The 20,886-nt window shown below is 34.9% G+C and overlaps 2 protein-coding genes across 3 annotated transcripts; one reads left to right on the top strand and one right to left on the bottom strand.

Annotated features, from left to right (window-relative positions):
- Positions 1-476: 476 nt before the first annotated feature.
- On the top strand, positions 477-5,371 carry LOC122045510 (beta-ureidopropionase-like). Its single transcript, XM_042605755.1, has 6 exons — positions 477-686; positions 879-986; positions 3,735-3,923; positions 4,219-4,446; positions 4,539-4,763; positions 4,854-5,371. Exons 1-6 carry the CDS (start codon positions 492-494, stop codon positions 5,214-5,216), a joined length of 1,308 nt encoding a protein of 435 aa, XP_042461689.1. The 5' UTR covers positions 477-491; the 3' UTR covers positions 5,217-5,371.
- A 1,553-nt stretch (positions 5,372-6,924) lies between these two features.
- On the bottom strand, positions 6,925-19,323 carry LOC122045511 (ATG8-interacting protein 1-like). 2 transcript variants are annotated; one of them, XM_042605757.1, is made up of 4 exons: positions 19,187-19,323; positions 18,366-18,536; positions 17,745-18,185; positions 6,925-7,407 (listed from the first exon to the last, which is right to left on the bottom strand). In XM_042605757.1, exons 2-4 carry the CDS (start codon positions 18,507-18,509, stop codon positions 7,324-7,326), a joined length of 669 nt encoding a protein of 222 aa, XP_042461691.1. In that variant the 5' UTR covers positions 18,510-18,536; positions 19,187-19,323; the 3' UTR covers positions 6,925-7,323. The 2 variants fall into 2 exon arrangements, with proteins under 2 accessions (XP_042461691.1, XP_042461690.1); XM_042605756.1 differs by having other exon boundaries at positions 17,745-18,536.
- Positions 19,324-20,886: the final 1,563 nt, after the last annotated feature.

Here is a 20,886-nt window from a genome sequence, read left to right on the forward strand (position 1 = left end):
ATTGACTGAGTCAAATAATAAATCTAATTTAAAACTTTCACCAATAAACATGGAATTTAATCAAAATACGCAACAAAGCCTCAATTGCCGATGACTTATGCTATCTTTACCTTTTTGGAGGAAAAAAAACACAAAAAAGTTTGTATTTTTTTAATAAATTTATTAATATATAAATCAGGGATGGGTACACGAGACATTGTCATCCAGATACTTGGAAGTCAATTTCTAACAGCAAAATACTTATTTTCCTATCCTCTCTACGAATGAAGTTATCCTGGATTCTCCAAACAACAGTAGGACCGATCCTACAGGACGTCCCGATTAATCTTGTTGCAAGTGTTGCAGCAGATCCTCTACGTGACGTGGCCGAATGGCTGAATCTCGTATTAATTAATCGGATTTATATTGACACTCGTCAACTCTTACACACCATACACCCCCATCGTGATTGGATTCGCGAAGCGCGTACAATTGTTCATTGCCCGAAATGAATGGTATCAAATAATTGCAGTTCATCAAGAAATCGCCACTCGCCTGAGTGGAGTTTGGATCCGGCGGAGATGATGGGAAGCCAGCAGCAGCGAGAGGAGGAGGGACGGGCGATTCGGACACCGCCGGATTCCATAGGCGGTTTCGAGTCTCTCCACCGTCTCCTCGAGGCCAATCTGAAGCCTGATGTCTTCCAGGTCTGGCTCTCCCTTTTTGATTGGATCGACGGCTATTAGATGATGAAACCAGACCTAGTTGGGAAGGGCGTGGTTTTTGTTTGTATTGTGACTGAGAAAGATCGAAACACTGAATAATAAATGAAACGTTTCTTCAAGTTCGTAAAAGAATGGATCGATTTTAATATGCTGTTGATGTTCTTGATCTAACAGGAAGTGAGTCGATTGCTGTTGGGATTTAACTGTGGGCGCCCTCTCGAGCCGATTTCGTTGCCCGAGGCTGCTACTTCACTATCGGAAGAGCATGATTTTGATTTACAGGTATCTACCCCTTAATATCCCGACTGGATACATAAGTTATTCGATTGGTTTCTGGTTGAGTGACCCTCGTTGTGTTGCTACAACCTGTAAAATTTCTTTCTGACTAATTTTGCAACTTTGAATTTTTTTTTTGTTAATCCTCCTTACCTTAGAAGCTCCTACTTAGTATTTTTCTTCTTTCTACTTATCTTTTTGGCAAAATCCAATGGCGAAATGATCAAACAACAGAGCATAGTTAAACGTATATTTTTCTTCCTTGCTTGTCTAATACAAAGAAATCTTTGTTGGTCTTGTAGATGATTAATGGTTGTTTTTTTTAAAAGTTGTTTTCTCTTTCCTCCAAAAACTGATACTCTATCTTGGATTCCCCACCTTGGAACCATAAAGATCTCTCCTTAATTGTTTGATAATTACTCAAAGATTCAATTGGATCATACATTATTACTAAAAGATTACAAGAATCCTTATATAGACCTCTCCATTCCTCCTCATGACTATAATTTCTAGAGAACACACTAAATGCTCATCCCACTCCCCTCATTTTCTTCTTTAAGTTCTCTTCGTGATTCTCTTTGACACAAGACAATTGGTGTGTGTATTTACTTATCATCTAAATTATGTTGGTAGGAGAAGTGGGTGGTTGTATCTGTAAAGGTGTTTCCTAACAGGTAAGAAAGATAGGAAGTAAAAAAGTTGAATGAAAGATTCCTCCATTGGTACTTTCCCTCCATTTCCTGTAGTGGAAAAAGAGAGAGGGAAGGAAAAAAACCAAGAAAATCTTTGTTTAATTTTCCCCTATATTGCTTCCGTCTGATTTAGGCGAAAAACTCTTTCTATCAGCATGCATCAACCAAGTTATTTCCTTCACCTTATCTTGCTATTTATATTTGATGAAATTTTACTTAGTCTAATGTCATTGCATTCTAATATCAACTTTACATCCTCAATAATCTAGGTGCTAGAATATTTATTTACAATATTCTAAGAGTTTTATTCATTTTATTTATTTATTAGGTGTATTTATCTTATTGTACACACCAAGTTGATTCATAGGCATAAATATGAGTTGGTTTTTTTTTACTAATTCATTTCACTTATTCATTAAGCATCATTCCAATATTTAAGGTTTTTACATTTTGCTATCTCTTCTTGTGGTTTATCCTCTGCCATCTGCCCTCTTCCTATCAAATACCCAATATAGATGAGCATTCCTGTGCAGATCCTGATAGATTGATAGTTAACTTTCATAGTTGGTAAAACCACATGAAATATTGGCCAACTATCATGGATCTGATCACTCCAAGATGTAAGAGGTAGGTGTCCATCTACTTATACCTGAAAGTACAAAATTATGTGCGTAGAGCCATGAGGCTGCAACTATGATATTCGGATAAATATCTAAGATACACATGAATTGATAGATATATGCATTGGGCCATTAAAAGTGCAACCCACTTAATGTCCTATCAAGTTTGCTTTTGTATAAATTTGAGCAATGTGGTGATTCAAGGTGTAGTGCATCGAGTTCAAACAGATGTATATAATTGTCACTAGTGGAGGTTCAAACTGTAGGTCTCCTTCATCCGTTGCATAACAGTTATGGTCCTCTAATTTCTACCTCAATCCTAATTTTAAAATTTTAAGTTATTTCAGGGATTCTTGGGCTTTTAAAATAATTAATGATTTAAAATTTTGTCTCTTTCATTCAACTCCATCTCGGATAATCAACCTTAGATACTCTACCTTAGAACCTATTCATTTTGGAACCATACACGCCTTGGATCCTTAGTCACCTTCAACCATGAAAGATCTATGTATTTGGATATTTTACCATTACTTAAAGGTTACAAGGATCTTTATATAGACATCTTCATTCCTCTTCATCACAACAAGTTCTAGATATCACACTATGCTGTTACTCCTCTCCACTAATTTTCTTTTCAGAACTCCGAGTAAACTCTTAGGAAAACACCATTGTTGTTCCTCAACCAAGTTATTTTCTTCACCTTTTCTTATTTATAATTGTCGAGATTGTAGTTAGTCAAATGTCATTGCATGCTAATTTCACTTTTATATTCTAGATAATCTAATTGATAGAAGATTTATTTACAAGAATCTATAGCTTGTGTTGTGATATACTGATAATACTTAGTTCATTGCTAACCTTTGATAGCAAGAATGAAGTACATCTATCCATTCCTTGTAGACAAATATGAATTTTATCAGGGGCATAGTTGTTAAATTGTTGAATAAGATCCATATAGCCAACACCAAATAGCTGGGATTTGTGGCTTGTTAATGTTGTCATTGGTGAGAAACTGAAATTTACTTTCACATCTTAATCCTTGGCACTATCTTATATAATAGGCATTATTTGCTGAAAATTGAATGCACATTCAAGGTAAAAATTAACTACTATTTAATTGGCGTGCAATCTTCTAACAAAAACAATAAGCCATACTTATAAATAATTTTTGTATGCTACATTGATCTTGTTCCTTGACTGAACTCATTCTAAATCCATACCCTTAATAAGCACAATGCAGTCAGCTATATTTTGACAGAACTTGTTCTTTGGTAGTGTTAATTTGTTGACTTAACTCTTCCGTTGCTTAAGTGATTAAATTGAGTTTTGGTTGTTTAACTGCATTTTTATATGGAATCTACAAATGAAATCTGTACGTTTTGTTGCATATAATGTAAGCACTACCATGGCTTAAAATGGATGAATTTCTTTGTTGTATTCAGGCTTTTAGCTTCCATGCTGATAAAGAGTTACTGAGAAAGGAACGAATAGTTCGTGTTGGCCTTATCCAGAACTCTATCGTGTTTCCTACCACAGCCCACTTTGCAGACCAGAAGTCTGGTATCTTGCAACATGTGAAACACATGGTTGATGCAGCTGGAGCATCTGGTGTCAATATATTGTGCTTGCAAGTAAGTTCTGATTAGAAGATTATTCAATTAATTTCAATGTCTTTTGCTTGACAGTAAGTTGTGTTGAAAAAATCATTAACTCCATCTAATTTAATCAAGAGCATAGCAGACTATTTCGCAGAATTAGACCATGTATGCATTTCTTTCTGGCAAAGCTATTTTTTAAATGACAAGTTTATTTTGTTTGTTAAAATTTCATGTATGATAATTATGAAACAATGTTCTACCTTTTTTGCCAATTTCCCATATATTGTTCTACTTGAAAATGTAACGGATGTCTTCTCGTTCAATACAGGAGGCTTGGATGATGCCATTTGCCTTTTGCACTAGGGAGAAAAGATGGTGTGAATTTGCAGAACCTGTTAATGGAGAAACAACTCAGTTTCTTCAAGAATTTGCAAGGAAATATAACATGGTCATTATTAATCCCATTCTTGAAAGAGATGTAAACCATGGGGATACCATTTGGAACACTGCCGTTGTAATTGGAAACCATGGCAACATAATTGGCATTCATAGAAAGGTACGTTTGTTTTCTTTTATTTTCCTCATTTCTACTATCATGGTGGTGTGTATTTCTATTTGATTGATGTTTTTTTAATTATTTTATATCAGAACCACATTCCCAGAGTCGGGGATTTCAATGAGAGCACATACTACATGGAAGGAAACACTGGTCATCCTGTGTTTGAAACATCTTATGGAAAGATCGCCATCAATATCTGTTATGGAAGACATCATCCCTTAAATTGGTTAGCTTTTGGACTTAATGGTGCTGAAATTGTCTTCAACCCTTCGGCAACTGTCGGAGAACTAAGTGAACCGATGTGGCCCATTGAGGTTTGTTTTCATATAACTTGGTTCTTTTGCCTTTGGTGATTTGGAGGCTCTATTGATCTAACTACACTAATTGCATGCGCAATGTGACAGGCCCGGAATGCTGCGATCGCTAATAGTTATTTTGTCGCATCAATTAACCGGGTTGGCACAGAGACATTCCCCAATCCGTTCACTTCTGGGGATGGGAAACCACAGCATTCTGACTTTGGTCACTTTTATGGTTCAAGTCATATATCAGCACCAGATGCTTCTTGTACACCATCCCTTTCTCGATACAGGGATGGATTATTGGTCACGGAGATGGATCTGAATCTCTGCAGGCAGTTAAAAGACAAATGGGGATTCCGCATGACTGCTCGATACGAAATCTATGCTGAATTACTTTCTAAGTACCTAAACCCAGATTTTACTCCCCAAGTCATTGTTGATCCTACAATGCAAAAGAGAGAATAAGTTTCATGGTCCAAAAGCTACATTGGTATGCTATTAAAAAAAAACTTGGAAATAATTTCATTATGCTTTGACATTTTTTGTAAGCTTTTCTGGACACTTGGCATTTGAGCTTCTATTTAGGGCTTAAAGGGTCCTGCTGGCCCATAAACACTTTAGCACAGAATTTAGCGATGCATTTTCAATTTGCTCTAAATTATGCATTGGAATTTAGGGGGCGTTTGGTTAAATGATGGAAATGACTATAGGTATGAGTTTGATAATAAAGTATAATGGGAATGGAAATGAAAATGAAATCCACCTAGTTATATGGGTCTGGTTGATTCCCATAAATTTAGAAATCATTCCCAAATCCACAATCCAAACACCATCTTTTATTATCATTTCATTTCCTCATTCTTAAATCTATCAACCAAACACCCCCTAATACTTAAAACTATTTTTAATTATTGAAAATTAACTTTGAAATGATGAAATCTGAATTCAATTATAAAATTATTTGAAAATTTGAAAATTTCAATTTACAGACTTTGGGGTGTTAAAATTATTATTATTATTTTTAATTGTTTTGAAAAATTAAATTATTTTATGAAATTTTCCATGTAATCTCAAAATAATCTATATGATAATTCGAAAGCTCACACATTTATTTTAAATTGATTGTTGGAAATTATTTAGTACAAAACAAAATTATAATCAAAATTTGAAAAGTAATTGGCAGACTCACAATTAATGTTGAAATCATCTGATGAATTTTAAAAATATTAAAAAAATATAAATTTATTTTGGGATTTCAAAATTAATTTTTTGAGATTGGAGAGGTAATTTGCCAAAACAAAAAATCACACACACAAATCTACCAAAGTCAATTCCATCGTCGATCTCAGTAAGTTCGAAATCAAACTCGAATCATTCTAAATGAATTAAATCTAAATTTTTTTTCACTGTTAAAAAAAATCTCTCAGTAATTTAGTTTCACTCTTTATTAATTGAGTTATTAATTGTTTAAAAAAATAAAAATTAGCCGGTTCAACACTAATTTTTATGTTTTATTGATTTTATTTTATTTTCGAAAGAGCTGTTATCAAATTATAAAATAGTTTAATTTAAAAAAAAAAAAAAAAAAAAAAAAAAGTAACGGCTTAACTAGTTCTATTTGACACGCCATCCCCAATGGTCCTCAAGAATGGCCTCTAAATCAACTGACTCAATCAAAGCTATTAATAATGACAAAAGATGAAGGGATGTAATAAGAAATACTCTTCTTAATCAATTTCGCACGCTTGGTTCCACCTTTTCTCCATTCCTTCATCTTTCCATACAATTTATGTTTTCATACAATTAAATTTCACCATTCAAGTGCTAGTATAGAGAAACAATATGATTTTTTTTTTTTAAAGAAGAGGGGCAATATTTAATAATGTCACAAAATTTAGAAGTTAACTATAGTGTTTTTATTTAATTACAATTTCATAAGGGGTTGAAATGGCCTTCCTATAATTTTGTAAAATTAAATTTTATCATCCACAATGAGGATTAAAAGTTACTGGGGAGTAATCTATAGGTTTATACAACCAAATTGTAGTGGAGGGTAAGATGCAAACTTTGAAAATTTAATATTTGACAAACAATACCAAAAACACTTATCCTCAATATGTTCTAAAATAAATAGTCTCTGAACTTACATCCATTCTCAAAGTTACTGCGAGACTTAAAATCTAATATACTTTATTAACTATCTGAAACAATGTCACAACATACATGAAGTGGTGCAGTTTTTGAATCATGCACAGGAACCAACTGGAAACATAGAAATGATTTGCAGACTAGAGAGTGAATAAAATTCTTAAATACTGAATACAAAGATTTGCAGCGAGTATAAATAGTTCTCACAGAAATAACTGAATGAATTTGAACCTGAAGATCCTCATGCATATGATCCTCCAACAAAAATTAACAGGAAGTTTTAAGGTAAAATTGTTTTTTGTCATAGAGGCACTTGATGTGTCTTCTCCCCAGAAATGCAACTCCTGAACGATATGGACTTATTTCTTCTTCTTCTTCCTCCTTGCCATCATCGTCTCCTCCCTCACTGAGTGATAGGACAATTTCAGTGTATCCCTTTGCTAGGTTGGTGGCCACCAAGCAGAACATTCTTAAACCGGCCGACAGGTTTCAGCATCCTGCTCATCTTCTGTTAAAGGTTATTAAAAGTTCAGGCTGTGACACACCAAAATAAGCTACACATAGGTACAACAATTATCAGTTTAGTGTGGAAGTCGAACTTCTTGGTCATCATCGTAATAAAGTTGAAAATAAATTATCCTTCAGAATTAGCATGCATGTAGAAATTGAGACTTCTCCTAAAGAGGCTGCTAAATCAAATCCTAAACCTACAAACTGAGCACTACCTGACAGGTTGAGCTTTTAGACAATTGTCTCCTAATCAAACATTTACTCTGAATAAATTTAGCTTGATCATAAATGGATGTAGCAATTATAAGCACCAAGCTAACATAACTATTGGCAGCCTATTCACTAGTCTGAATTATTTGCTCAACTGCTTCAAAATATGAAATGTAGCTAATCTTTAAAGGCGACAGCAAGTCTCTAGTCTAGGTCTCAGTTTATAAATGGCCCAACACCTCGGCACCTTACCATTAATTACTCTGATGATAATCCTTAATGTGGACGTGCCATGTAGAATCATTGAATTAATTGCTAACACAAATTATCAAGCACTTGATGACAAAGAACTTACAGCGCTAAGAAAAAGAAAAAGAAAAAAAAGCTACCAGAATGTCTTAAAACATTAGATTGATATTGTTAAGCGACTAAAATTGTTAATAGATAATGCCTCTTGATTGCAACATAGGTCGAATTCACATGTTAGAATTGGATGTAAGTCCATGTGATTCTGGTGAACTAGGGAATTATTGTACACCAAAAATATATGAGACATCACAATTAGAATGATTTTTTTTTTTTAAAAAAACAAGATCTATATCAAGGAAGCAATAACAGGGGAAGCCCTCAAGCTCAGTGATATAAATAGATCTTTGGAGATTGAAAAGATTTCATATTTTTTATACTAATTTTACTACCAATTGACAAAAGCAAAATATAAAGTGCAACTTGTAGAGAATCAGATTATGCAAGACTCTAATGATAGAATTTATAAAAAATGTAGAATAAATTTAAAATTCACAGAAATTTTGCAAGAACTGTGCATTTGAATGCAAACCTTGCAATTTACAATATAAAATTATAGTAGAACTATGAATTTGAATAATAACCAATAAATATCACAATGTTTACTGCCATATTTCAGTTGCAAGTTTCCCATGTTGCTAAACAAAATTGTCAAAAATGAGCAGTGAGCATTATAAGTTATTTAACATTAATCCTAACTGTCATAATTGAAAATGTTATGAAGAACGCTGAAAAAAAACACTGAAAATAGAAAATATTAAGCAGATTCATGTTGCTGACATGAAAGAAGGTATAACAATGGCGGGGGCAAAGGCAAGCAATAATCTCATGCAACCGTAGAAGGAAAAAAGGAATGTTGATAGAGATGCTATAGGGGTAGATGTAAGCAAAGATTACATGAGATCATGGAAAGAAAGAAAGGTTGCTCTAGGGATGACAACAATGAAAGAGACATAAAGTTGTAAACATAGAAGGAGAAGAGACGACAAAAAGAGGAGTGGGTGATGAAAACAAATTGATCACTTGTGTGAGATCATCAAATGGTGGAAGACAACACAAATCCTGAAGCCAAAATGAGAAGAGAAACAAGTCATGGCTACAGAACTCATCTAAAATTAACAAGCTTATTAAATAATTAGATATACACATAATTCTTGATAATGTATAATAAAGGATATAACTATTGATTAATTATGTGAATAGCAACGATTGTGTTTGAGTTTTTTGTGGTTTTTATACAAAATCCTAAAAACTCGACACATCCAAAATATTGAATACCCAAAATTCAACCTGATACCAAAAAATCCCTGATTTTTTGGGTCAGTTCAATTTGATTTTCAGTTCAAGATCAAATATACCAATTTTTTTGCCCACCCTTAATTACAATTAACTATTTGCTAGTTATATAACATATTTGATTTCCTCCAATTAAACCACTACATCAATCTAAATATACCACACTGTTGCATTAACTTTTTAATTTTTATTTTATATTACCAAAACAAAGATACCAGTAGCTTATACAACTACAAGTTTAAAGTATTCAACACCATTGACTTTGGAAAGTTTAGCACACCCTAGATAGTAGGGAATAAAAATATGTTTGTCTGTGATTATTATTCTAACCGATAAAGCATGGTCGACACTATCACATTGTTTATGGACTTGTTTACTAAAAACACAAAATGATAGCATGAGGGTCCATGAGACCTTCAAATATCAACCACTTATATAAATGCAAAATCGCATTATTGCTCAATATTGTAACAATAGAATGATGATCTCTTATGGGATTTTGCAATAATCAGTTATCAATAGAATAGAGCAAAATATACAGGTGCAAGAAATAGTAAAATTAGAAACAAAGCTATGTTTTAAAATTTAAACCAGATTATTTTGTTGGGTAAGTTAATTTTTTTTAATCAGTATATTATATTTGCAGCATTCTCTACTAATAAGAACATTGGGCTTGGAGCAGTAGCATTGGCTATGACTTTGCTGGTAGTTGTCTCAAGAAGCATGTGTGCCATTTCTTCATCTTCTTCTATAGCTTGAAATTCCGCTCTTAAATCCTTTTCCATTAATAATACTTCAAATTGCCCTTTGTAGTAGGCTATCTCCTTTTGTAATTGTTCAATTTCTCCCTCACACCAGGTAATATAGTACCTTTGCTCCTGTATGAGATTTTGAGGAAAAAAATGGAGTTTTGAGGAGATGGAGTTACAGGTACCTCTTTATTGAAGTAGTATGGTCCACATAAGACACTCCGGGCAATGTATCCGTGCTTTTTGAAGGGTAGCCCCTTACAGCAAATACATATTGTGGATTGCAGAGGTATTATCCTTTCATTTAATTTCCAATTATGGAGACAGTTCATTTGCTGATCAGAAACCTTTACCTGCGGTCAATAGCCACCATCTATCTGTCCTAACATATATAAAGAGTTCAAGTGAAAAGTACCTATTCAAATCCTCTATATTATCTTCTCCCTCTGATATGCTATATATAGCATTGCTTTGATTTTCTCCTTCTTGGACAGATAAAATATCACAATCTTCAAAGATCTCCAGTTGCTCAAATATCGCAACTTTTTTGATATTTCTTCTTTCATTGGGGCATTCTCTGGCGAAGTGTCCCTCCTGCCCACATAGATAACACTTACATTTTTTATTCCTTACCAAGTGTTTTCTCTTTTCAATTCTAGCATGGGTATCATGTGGCTTTCCTTTATATGTCTTTGACTTTCTGATCCCCAATTCTTTTGCCCCTTATTATAGTAGCCTAGTATAGGAATTTGGCTGCAGAAAGAGAGATTCTTAAGTGGTCTCTTGAAAGCTGCATCCTTCCATTCCTTTTCTAGGAACTTGTGTGCAAAGATAACCTTAGGAAATACACCAACGGTTAACCCGGGGTATTTTTCATCGAATGTCATTTTAATTCGGTTACCTAGGTCACCTGGCATCTTGAACCAGAATTTTTCAGAAAGCTCTGGTTCGGCATAAAGTCATCCAGTCTTGGCTGCCAACCGCATATATTCATTAATATATTGGATTATATCCTTCACGTTATCACAAGAGAGCTTTTCTAAGTCCCTATATGCAGTATCTTGGATAGCTGTAGATCCTTGGGCTGGATCTTCTACATAAAATACTCTTCGCATCTGAGATAATATATTTTGCGTTCCTTCCCTTCCTTCTCCTGTTTGAGTAAGGGCTTCATATTTTGCTGGGTAACTCATTCACCATTGTATCCATGTAAGCTTCTCAATTTCCCCTAGCAGATTTTCAATGAATTCTACCTTATCTTTGGTGTCGGTGGAGACTTGATTTGAAACATAATTTTTGGTGATAGATTCCCATATGGAAAATGCAATATCAAATAACCCCAGTTGCTCAAGAATAACAAATAAAGCTCCATTTTGTTGCTAATCTGAAGGAAGAGTCCATAATTCATTATTCATTCCTCCTCTGAATTTTACTTTGGGCGGTTGTTGTTCATAGATAGGTTGGAATGTAGATGGACCTTCTTGTGCTCTGCTGGAGGATATCCTGGTGGTCCCATTGCTACATCCTGAGGGGGTCGATATGGAGATATCACAGTACTTGTAGAATAAACTTGCTGAGGTTCTTCAATTATTTCTTGTAAGCGCCTTAAGCTCAGATACTCCATTTCATAGACAGTAGCTAATAATTGAGAAGGTTCTTCTTCTTCCTCCTTTTTGGGAGGTTCTAGTAATTCTTCGTAATCATCCCAAGAGGGTGGAGGGAACTCCAAGTCTGGGAGTGGCTCAGGAAGTGCGTAATTGACATAATAATCAAATTTACCACTAGGTTCTCCTATGGTATCCCATCGGCCTTTTGATGTGTCAAACTTCCTTTTTGTCTTTTTGGGTTTGGATTTTGATTTAGATTTAGAGGGGATGATTTCTTTCCCACCACCTTATGTTGCGAATGGATTTGTCCAAGACTTATCTGAATCATAAGAGTCTCATTTTAGTTGTGAATCCCAGGGTGTTGAAATAGAGGCTAAGTATTGGATATGCTCTAGAAAGTCATCTTCTGTATCAGCATACTCAAGAGTAGTATCCATGGACTAGAGAACAGTGGCCCCTAGGTTTGTTTCTCTTGCATGGTCTTGCTCAAGGGTAGGCTTTGGAAGTTCACTTTCTGTCTGAAGTAGCACTGCAGCAGATTCTTTTGGTAATAATTCCTTGAAAATTAGTGGTGTTGATGTAGAGCCAAAACCTTTAATCCCGCGGTGGAGTTAAACTTTGTACCTCATATACATCAGTTATTGCAATATATTCAATAATAATTTGGGCAACACAGTCTCTTCTATAAATTTAAATAATTTGGTCAGAATGATTAAAGGCAATAATTTTTACTTCTCCTCTGTAGTCACAGTCAATAACTCCAGTGCCAATATCAAGACCAAGTCGATATGCCGCGCTTGATCGTGCTGCTATTCTGCCATAAGTTCCCCATGATATCTCCATACTGATACCTGTTGGAATTAGCCCTCTTCCTCGTGGAGGAATAACACAGTCTTCACTAGTAGCTAGATCCAATCCTGCAGCACCAGTAGATTGTCTAGTAGGTATTATTGCATTTGAAGAAAGTTTATGTACCAGTAAGTAGGGGTAGTCAGTTTCTTCTCTGTCTGGATTTGTTAGGATATCTACTTCTTCAAATATATCATTTTCTCTTTCAATTAGGACTTCTATTATTTTATCATTCTGACTTTGTAACTCTTCATCCCGTTTGGTGTAAATAGCTTGTGTGGCTGATTGAGCAGCAATATAGTTATTGAAACTCAGGGAAATTCTTCCGTCCATCAGATTGTTACTGTTGACTTCAGATGGTTGCATGAGAATTATTACTTGAGTGGGTTTAATTACCGAGTTTAGCCCTTGTAATTTTTGAGTTGATAGGCTTCTTCCTGGTAGTGCTTTTACGCCATACGTTGTTAAGTAGTTGACCACACCCTGTATTTTATAAGCAAAACCTACATTAAAGGTATTGGAAAGTCGACCTACCAATCCTCGAGTGATAAGGAGATTTGCTTCCCCATTTTGCCATGCTTCATAGCCCCTTATTAATATAGAAATTTGGATATTCCGGAAAAAGTCACCAATAGTAAGCATTATTTCAGGAATAACATAAACCATTTGGCTTCCTTGAGTTAGGTCTACTTCCATGGTGGCGAGAATTGCCTGATCTCCTTGCCATCTATTGTCTCGGAAGACAATCAGAGCCATTGTTCCTTCTCGTTGCCTGTGGAGGATTTGTATACGTACCTGGAGTATACCCAGATGTATATATTGCATGTTGCTTCTTTGAAGCTGGTTGAAGCTTTCTTGAATAAAGCTTCTATCTGCTTGATTACCGTCTGCTACAAGTACATCTTCTTCTGATCGATGGACGTATACACGATGGTTGGCGTCATCTCTCCGAGAATGGTATAATACTTCAGTTGGTACAAGAGATGCCCTTTCTTGCATAGATAGTTGAAGTTGAGCCTGCGGGTCAATTTGTTGTTCCAAGGTATGACTACGAGCTATACTTCCAGTAAGGCGTCTGCTTATCCTTCTTGCAGCTTGCTTAGTATTATGTAATCTTCTCTGGTTTCGACGATATTCTCTTATTTGATCTTCAAAAAGGGGGGTAGAGGATACCTGGTGTTGGTCTGTATTGGATCTTGTTGTCATCATTTCTTTAACTTTCCTTGCTCCTCCTTTAAGATTTTGTAAGGATCTCTGAACACCCGAAACTTTCCTTGCTTCTCATGGGGTTTTGAAGGCCCGAGAGATAGATTTTCAATTTCTCTATAAGATCTTCTGGAAGTGAGGTAGCAATGTCCCTTTTGCCTGCAACTTTTAAGTCGGTTTGTATCTCCCTTAAGGATTTTGCTATCTGTAATAGAAGTTGGATTTGTGTATTATTTTGCTTTATAATAGCAGAGATACTAGGAGATCCTTGATAGTCGCTAGGTTTTGCAAATCCAACGGGTGGAGCTTCTAATTGGTCAGTTGCGGATATTGCGTCTCGGTAAGAGGCAGTGTTTCTAGTAATTATATAATTACTCATAAACTTCTTGAATCGGTCAGTTCCTTCCTGATGATGTTCACACAGATGTGCCCTTGGGCTTACAACGACCTCCTTGCCTTCTGCCAAGTTAGAATTTGTTCTTTTGCAAAATCAAGTTGCATAATACTAACGATCTCAATTCACTTATTTTGGCAGAATGGCCAAGTCAAGAAATGAGCTGACTGGAGCTAGTGGCACCAACTCTACAGGAATTAGCAAAGCGACCTAACCAGGAGGCCCAAGCCCACCTAATAATGATCCTCGTGGCCCTATCCACCTTGTTGAGCAGTACCAAGAGCAACTTAATAAGCTCAGATCCTACCCCATTACATTTGAGGGAGATCAACAAATCTGTAAAGAAGCATCTATGCGCTAGACGATAAGATTTACTTTAACTAGTAGTGATACGCGTGTAAAGCAAAGATGCTCAAAATCTGTAAAGAAACATCTATGTGCTGTAAAGAAAGATGCGCTCTTATCAGAATAGTTGAGATGTGACGATGGGGCCCCATGAGCACCCAGCATCCTCACTATAAATAAGACGCACCTCAGCCCTTGCAGAGCATTCAAGCGCACCTTGAGCTCTACCTGGGAAGTTTCACCTGTAAGATCCCTTAAAGTAATACTATCTGTGAGTTCTCACCTCCTTATTCTTATTACTTCTTATACTGCGCACTACTCATCTCTTGGTATCGGAGCTAGTTTGTAAGAAAATCATTGTATAATTATGCCTAATACTTTGAGATTGTTGGTATTATGCAACTTGATTTTGCAAAAGAACAGATCCTAACTTGGCAGAAGGCAAGGAGGCCGCTGTAAGCCCAAGGGCACATCTGTGTGAGCATCATCAGGAAGGAACTGCACGATTCAAGAAGTTTATGAGTAATTATATAATTACTAGAAACACCGCCTCTTACTGAGACGCAATATCCACAATTGACCAGTTAGAAGCTCCACCCGTTGGATTTGCAAAACCTAGCAACTATCAAGGATCTCCTAGTATCTCTGCTATTATAAAGCAAAATAATACACAAATCCAGCTTCTAGTACAGATAGCAGAATCCTTAAGGGAGATACAAACCAACTTAAAAGCTGCAGGCAAAAGGGACGCTGCTACCTCACTTCTGGGAGATCTTATAGAGAAATTGAAGAATCTATCTCTCGGGCCTTCAAAAACCCATGAGAAGTAAGGAAGGCTTTGGGTGTTCAGAGATCCTTACAAAATCTTAAAGGAGGAGCAAGAAAAGTTAAAGAAATGATGACAACAATGTCCAATACAGACCAACACCAGATATCCTCTACCCCCCTTTTTGAATATCAAATAAGAGAATATCGTCGAAACCAGAGAAGATTACATAATACTAAGCAAACTGCAAGAAGGATAAGCAGACGTCTTACTGGAAGTATAGCTCCTAGTCATACCCTGGAATAACAAATTGACCCGCAGGCTCAACTTCAACTATCTATGCAAGAAAGGGCATCTCTTGTACCAACTGAAGTATTATACCATTCTCGGAGAGATGACGCCAACCATCGTGTATACGTCCACCGATCAGAAGAAGATGTACTTGTAGCAGACGGTAATCAAGCAGATAGAAGCTTTGTTCAAGAAGAAAGCTTCAACCAGCTTCAAAGAAGCAACATGCAATATATACATCTGGGTATACTCCAAGTACGTATACAAATCCTCCACAGGCAACGAGAAGGAACAATGGCTCTGATTGTCTTCCGAGACAATAGATGGCAAGGAGATCAGGCTATTCTTGCCACCATGGAAGTAGACTTAACTCAAGGAAGCCAAATGGTTTATATTATTCTGAAATAATGCTTACTATTGGTGACTTTTTCCGGAATATCCAAATTTCTATATTAATAAGGGGCTATGAAGCATGGCAAAACGGGGAAGCAAATCTCCTTATCACTCGAGGATTGGTAGGTCGACTTTCCAATACCCTTAATGTAGGTTTTGCTTATAAAATACAGGGGGTGGTCGACTACTTAACAACGCATGGTGTAAAAACACTACCAGGAAGAAGCCTATCAACTCAAAAATTACAAGGGCTAAACTCGGTAATTAAACCCACTCAAGTAATAATTCTCATGCAACCATCTGAAGTCAACAGTAACAATCTGATGGACGGAAGAATTTCCCTGAGTTTCAATAACTATATTGCTGCTCAATCAGCCAGACAAGCTATTTACAACAAACGGGATGAAGAATTACAAAGTCAGAATGATGAAATAATAGCAGTCCTAATTGAAAGAGAAAATGGTATCTTTGAAGAAGTAGATATCCCAACAAATCCAGACAGACAAGAAACTGACTACCCCTACTTACTGGTACATAAACTTTCTTCAAATGCAATAATACCTACTAGACAATCTACTGGTGCCGCAGGATTGGATCTAGCTGCTAGTGAAGACTGTGTTATTCCTCCACGAGAAAGAGGGCTAATTCCAACAGGTATCAGCATGGAGATACACTCTTGATGAGTCAATGTGAAACTGGATTCAAGACAATTGGAGCATTTGCCCATCATCAATTCTAGATTACATTGTCTCTTCCCATGTACAAGATATTGCAGAGAATAACTAACTATGCAACATAATGGATTTTTGTGCACTGTCTTCTTTTCAATGGATAAGATACAAAAGAATTGGAGAAAGGTCAGCAGCCTTTAGGCATTCAATGACATTTTGCTCTCTAGCTCAACATAGAAAAGTTGTTGAAATTTGGACATAACAGATGTGATGAAATTGTCATTCCCAACTATATTTGAGGTTGACCAAATAGATTTTATCCCTCCGATAAACACTTTACAAGCTATATCACTAATAGTATTCAAGCCAGGTAAATAAGTTTTATTACATTAATTCAAGTTATCTCTTGAACACCTACCACTTTGATCACTTCAACTATTATAACTGTAAGAGCTACTTGATCTAATATTACGAATAAATCTATAATTCCTGAATAAATTATATTTATTAGCACCAGCTCTTTCTAGATTGTTGATTATATGGCTTATATAAATATATTTTGTCTTTTTTATTTACTTTATTTCATCAACATGTAGCTAATTGTAATTAGCATGAATGTACATCAGAAGAATCTGTAGGGGCAACTTAATGTAAAAAACAATAATTTATTCCATATTCATCTATTACTAGGAAAGGGGCAATTACAAGTATCCATAGTTTTGAAAAGTACCAGTCTAGGTTGCAAATACAGCTGCCTAAGTGGCTCTGGAAGGGAACGTACATGGTGAAATTTGCATATGCAGTTGAAAAGGAAAGTCTATTTGGTTCATTTGAACCAATTCACACTAGACCATATTTGGTTGCTTCTATTATGTAATTATTAACTTAAAATTTTGTTTCATAAGTGTTAAGCACTTTTATATTAATTATATTCATGTTACTTATGCATCATCTATTTTACAATGTTGATTAATATTTGATTATTATACTTCAAATGTTTTCCATTGAAGCATCTGATATTTTCTCTACATGGAAGTATGAATTAAATGTGCTGATTAATAGAATATATTGAATATATTTTAGTCATCTTTACCATATAAATAGTTCAATACTAACTATATCATTGCATATGCACTAGATAGTGAGTCAACCAAATATCACCTGTATATATCCATTTTAGAACCTTGCTGGTATTATGGAAGCAAACTTAGTTTTCTACATAGCACTTTTTTCACAATGGAACCAAGCATACCTCATCGGTGATGGCTAACTTCCATTTATCCTGTTGCCATCGTCTCCCAATAACTATAATGCCAACAACAGCAGCAGCCACTATGACAGACCAAAATGTATTAGCTTCCTTTGCTTGGTGATAAACAGATGCTACATGCCTCTTCCACCATGCTTGTGAAGGAAGCTCAGGCCCACTAGATTCATCTTCATCATCGATTTTGTGCTCCCTAGAAGAGTCTGTATTCACATCGAAAGATTCATTAGTCTTAAATTTGATGTTACTTCTATGTGTTCCAGAATGACTAGCAATAGAATCAGGATCAGCAAGTACAGACTGCTCCATTCCAACCAAGGTAGACTTTTGGGGTCCCTTGGCCTCTTCCAATCCCATTTCATGGACAGAAACTCTCTTCCCCTCATCAAAAAACTCAACTCCATGCAAGTCATCTTTGGATTCAGTCTGCAAATGATATATGCCATCATCAGCATCAACCATTCCAGGGTTTCCATTATGTTCCTCTGGACCGCCAGAGATCTCATTTGTATTCAGTTGTATTGGGAGATTTTCATGCTCACTGGGTGGAAAAACAAAGTGGCCAGACATGAATAATCCAGCAGCAGATGACTCAGGATTACTTACGCTCTCCATCACTTCACTTTCACCAGCAGGATCAACCTCAAGTGGACTAGGTGCAGCAGCATAAGTAGAAGCAGTGAGGGATACAACTTCCCAGTCAGCTCCCCTAGAAGTACCCTCCTCTCCTACTTTTTCATCATCCGCCATTCCAAAATAAAAAATTCGCTAGAAATTCTGGAAAACATTATTTTAGTTTAGGGCAGTTAATAATGTTCAAATCAAAGTGAGATTTGATTTTACAATCTATACAAATGAACATTAGCAGAGAACAGAAAAAAAAGAACGAAATATGACTTTTAAGGTGAAAATCAAAATGAGATTTTGATTGCTAAATCTGCACAACCGACAGAAAACCAAATAACAAGCAACCGTTATCCTCCATTTGATCTAGATTCTATTTCCTACTTAGAAGAATCCAGTTTAACTCATTGGAATTAAATTGAGAGGCCACATTCAAATCTGAAGAAATAAAATACAAAATGATGTCATTTTTTTCTTTTGAAATACAAACCTCGCAATCAATGCAATCAAGCAATCTGCAAATCACGTTTACTTCGTCTTTTGAACATAGCATACTTCTATTCCAATATCAATACCGAAATGACAACAAATAACGAAAACTTAATTTCCTGCATACTCCAAATCCGAAACAGCAATCCTAGAGTCTCGTTGATGAAAATGCACAAAAAAATTAATTGAAAAACCAGATCCAACTCAATAAAAAAATAAAAATAAAAATAAAAAATGGCATCCGTCTCCTTAACAGTAAACGAGTTTCGAAAGATAAATCGATAAAAATGAAAACGCAAAAAGGAGATCTTTACCTCCAAGAAAGAGATCTTCGGGAAGCAACGAGATGGAGTAAGAGGGAGAGATTGGCGCTGTGAGAGTTAGAAGGAAAAGGAAAGAAAAGGATTAGGGAAAACCAAAAAACCGCTTCAGCCGGTGACGGCTATGCGATAACCGGTTCGACCTGTCTTGTCGGGTTTGGACCTTGGCGTGGACTGCGGATTAATATGAGGGGCGGAATGAAATTTTCCATGAATCACTCACAATCTATTTTTTTTTTAGCTTCTTCTATAGTATATTGAAATTCATTTTTAATATCTACAATACTTTCTTCAGTTTTATTTTCTTATTTCAGATTGTAACAGAATGTTTGTATTTTATTCTTTTTTATGCCACAACTGATCTTAGATTTTATATTATCTTAGGCAATATTTATTATAATTTAAAATGCATTCATTTCATTATAAAACGCTTTTATTTAATAGCGAAACATTCCGTTAAAATATCTTTGTATTTTTATCTGAAATTGGTAAATAAATTTAAATTGACATATATAACGTGAGCTATGCAATAAATAATCTCATGGAAAAGAAAAAAAATAAAAAATATATATATAGATCCGTTACCTTAACGACGTCTTTAATATTGATCCTATGAATATGGAGAGATAAATATAGATATATAAGTTTTAGACATATGGTAGAATAAATTTTAGATCGTCAATTCCTTAGAATCACTCCTTGACTATTATACCAGAGATGTTATATGTCTATCATCTACGTTACGCCCTATGAACAATAAACAATCTCACACAAGCCCTTATAGTACAACAATAATGTGTTCAACAGACTATCTAAATATCTATATTTAAATTTTAGCTGTGATATATTATAAGACATTTCTTCAGTGTGATAAAAAATTGAAATGTTAACTGTTGGGTGAAGAGTAGTATTCTTCTAGATTTACCCAATGAATAAATTAGGAGAAAGGTGGCTTACCTCCCAAATTAGTTAAGCTCATGACCTAGATACCTTAATTATCAATAAATAAATTAAATAAATAAATAATCTGACTCCTATATACACCATTCTAGGATGGTGGCTGAATGCAAGAATTGAAAAAGTGGGATTTCTTTTTTTTTTTTTTGTGTTTTTCAAGTGTCATAACATTATCATATTAAAAGTAAACAAATTTCACTCTTCTCTCCCCTATATAAAAAACATATCTCCCAATAAAGCAAAAAATTTCACTCTTCTCTCTCTTATATAACAAAAATCTCCCAATAAATTTTTTTTAAATGAAGCCCACACTCAACAAATTCACCTATCTTTAAAAATCCCCAACTACATTTTAACGAGTCTCACTCTTATCAGATATCTTCATTTATTTATATAGGAAGGTGTATATTTAATATATATATATATATATATATATATATAATGAATATATAATTTTTATTGAAAATAACAATTTGTTAAAAGATACTTATGAAATTTTATAAATTTAAAAAGAAAAAGTCCAACATTAAACAATAAATAATTACATACATTTTATAAAAAATTAAGATAGTTAATAAATTAATATTTCACTAATCACACTCGTAGTATGCCCAGATATATTCAATTAAGTTGGCTCGAAGTTGAAGATGTACTTAATTATCAAGTAGCTCCTAGTTTCTCTAAAAGTATTCTTAAAATTCTTAGGTAGAACCCTAAAATATTTATGTCGGAAGAGC

This window comes from Zingiber officinale, chromosome 2B, assembly GCF_018446385.1.
Source record: "Zingiber officinale cultivar Zhangliang chromosome 2B, Zo_v1.1, whole genome shotgun sequence".
Lineage (NCBI taxonomy): Eukaryota > Viridiplantae > Streptophyta > Magnoliopsida > Zingiberales > Zingiberaceae > Zingiber > Zingiber officinale.

Bases quoted from the DNA above. Each gene is read 5' to 3' on its own strand.
- LOC122045510 (XM_042605755.1), top strand. From the start codon at position 492: ATGGTATCAAATAATTGCAGTTCATCAAGAAATCGCCACTCGCCTGAG. The intron at 687-878 runs GTCTGGCTCTCC...TTGATCTAACAG, and splicing joins TGAAGCCTGATGTCTTCCAG to GAAGTGAGTCGATTGCTGTT. The intron at 4,764-4,853 runs GTTTGTTTTCAT...GCAATGTGACAG, and splicing joins AACCGATGTGGCCCATTGAG to GCCCGGAATGCTGCGATCGC.
- LOC122045511 (XM_042605756.1), bottom strand. From the start codon at position 18,509: ATGGCGGATGATGAAAAAGTAGGAGAGGAGGGTACTTCTAGGGGAGCT. The intron at 7,408-17,744 runs GTATGCTTGGTT...AACCTTTAACAG, and splicing joins AGTTAGCCATCACCGATGAG to AAGATGAGCAGGATGCTGAA.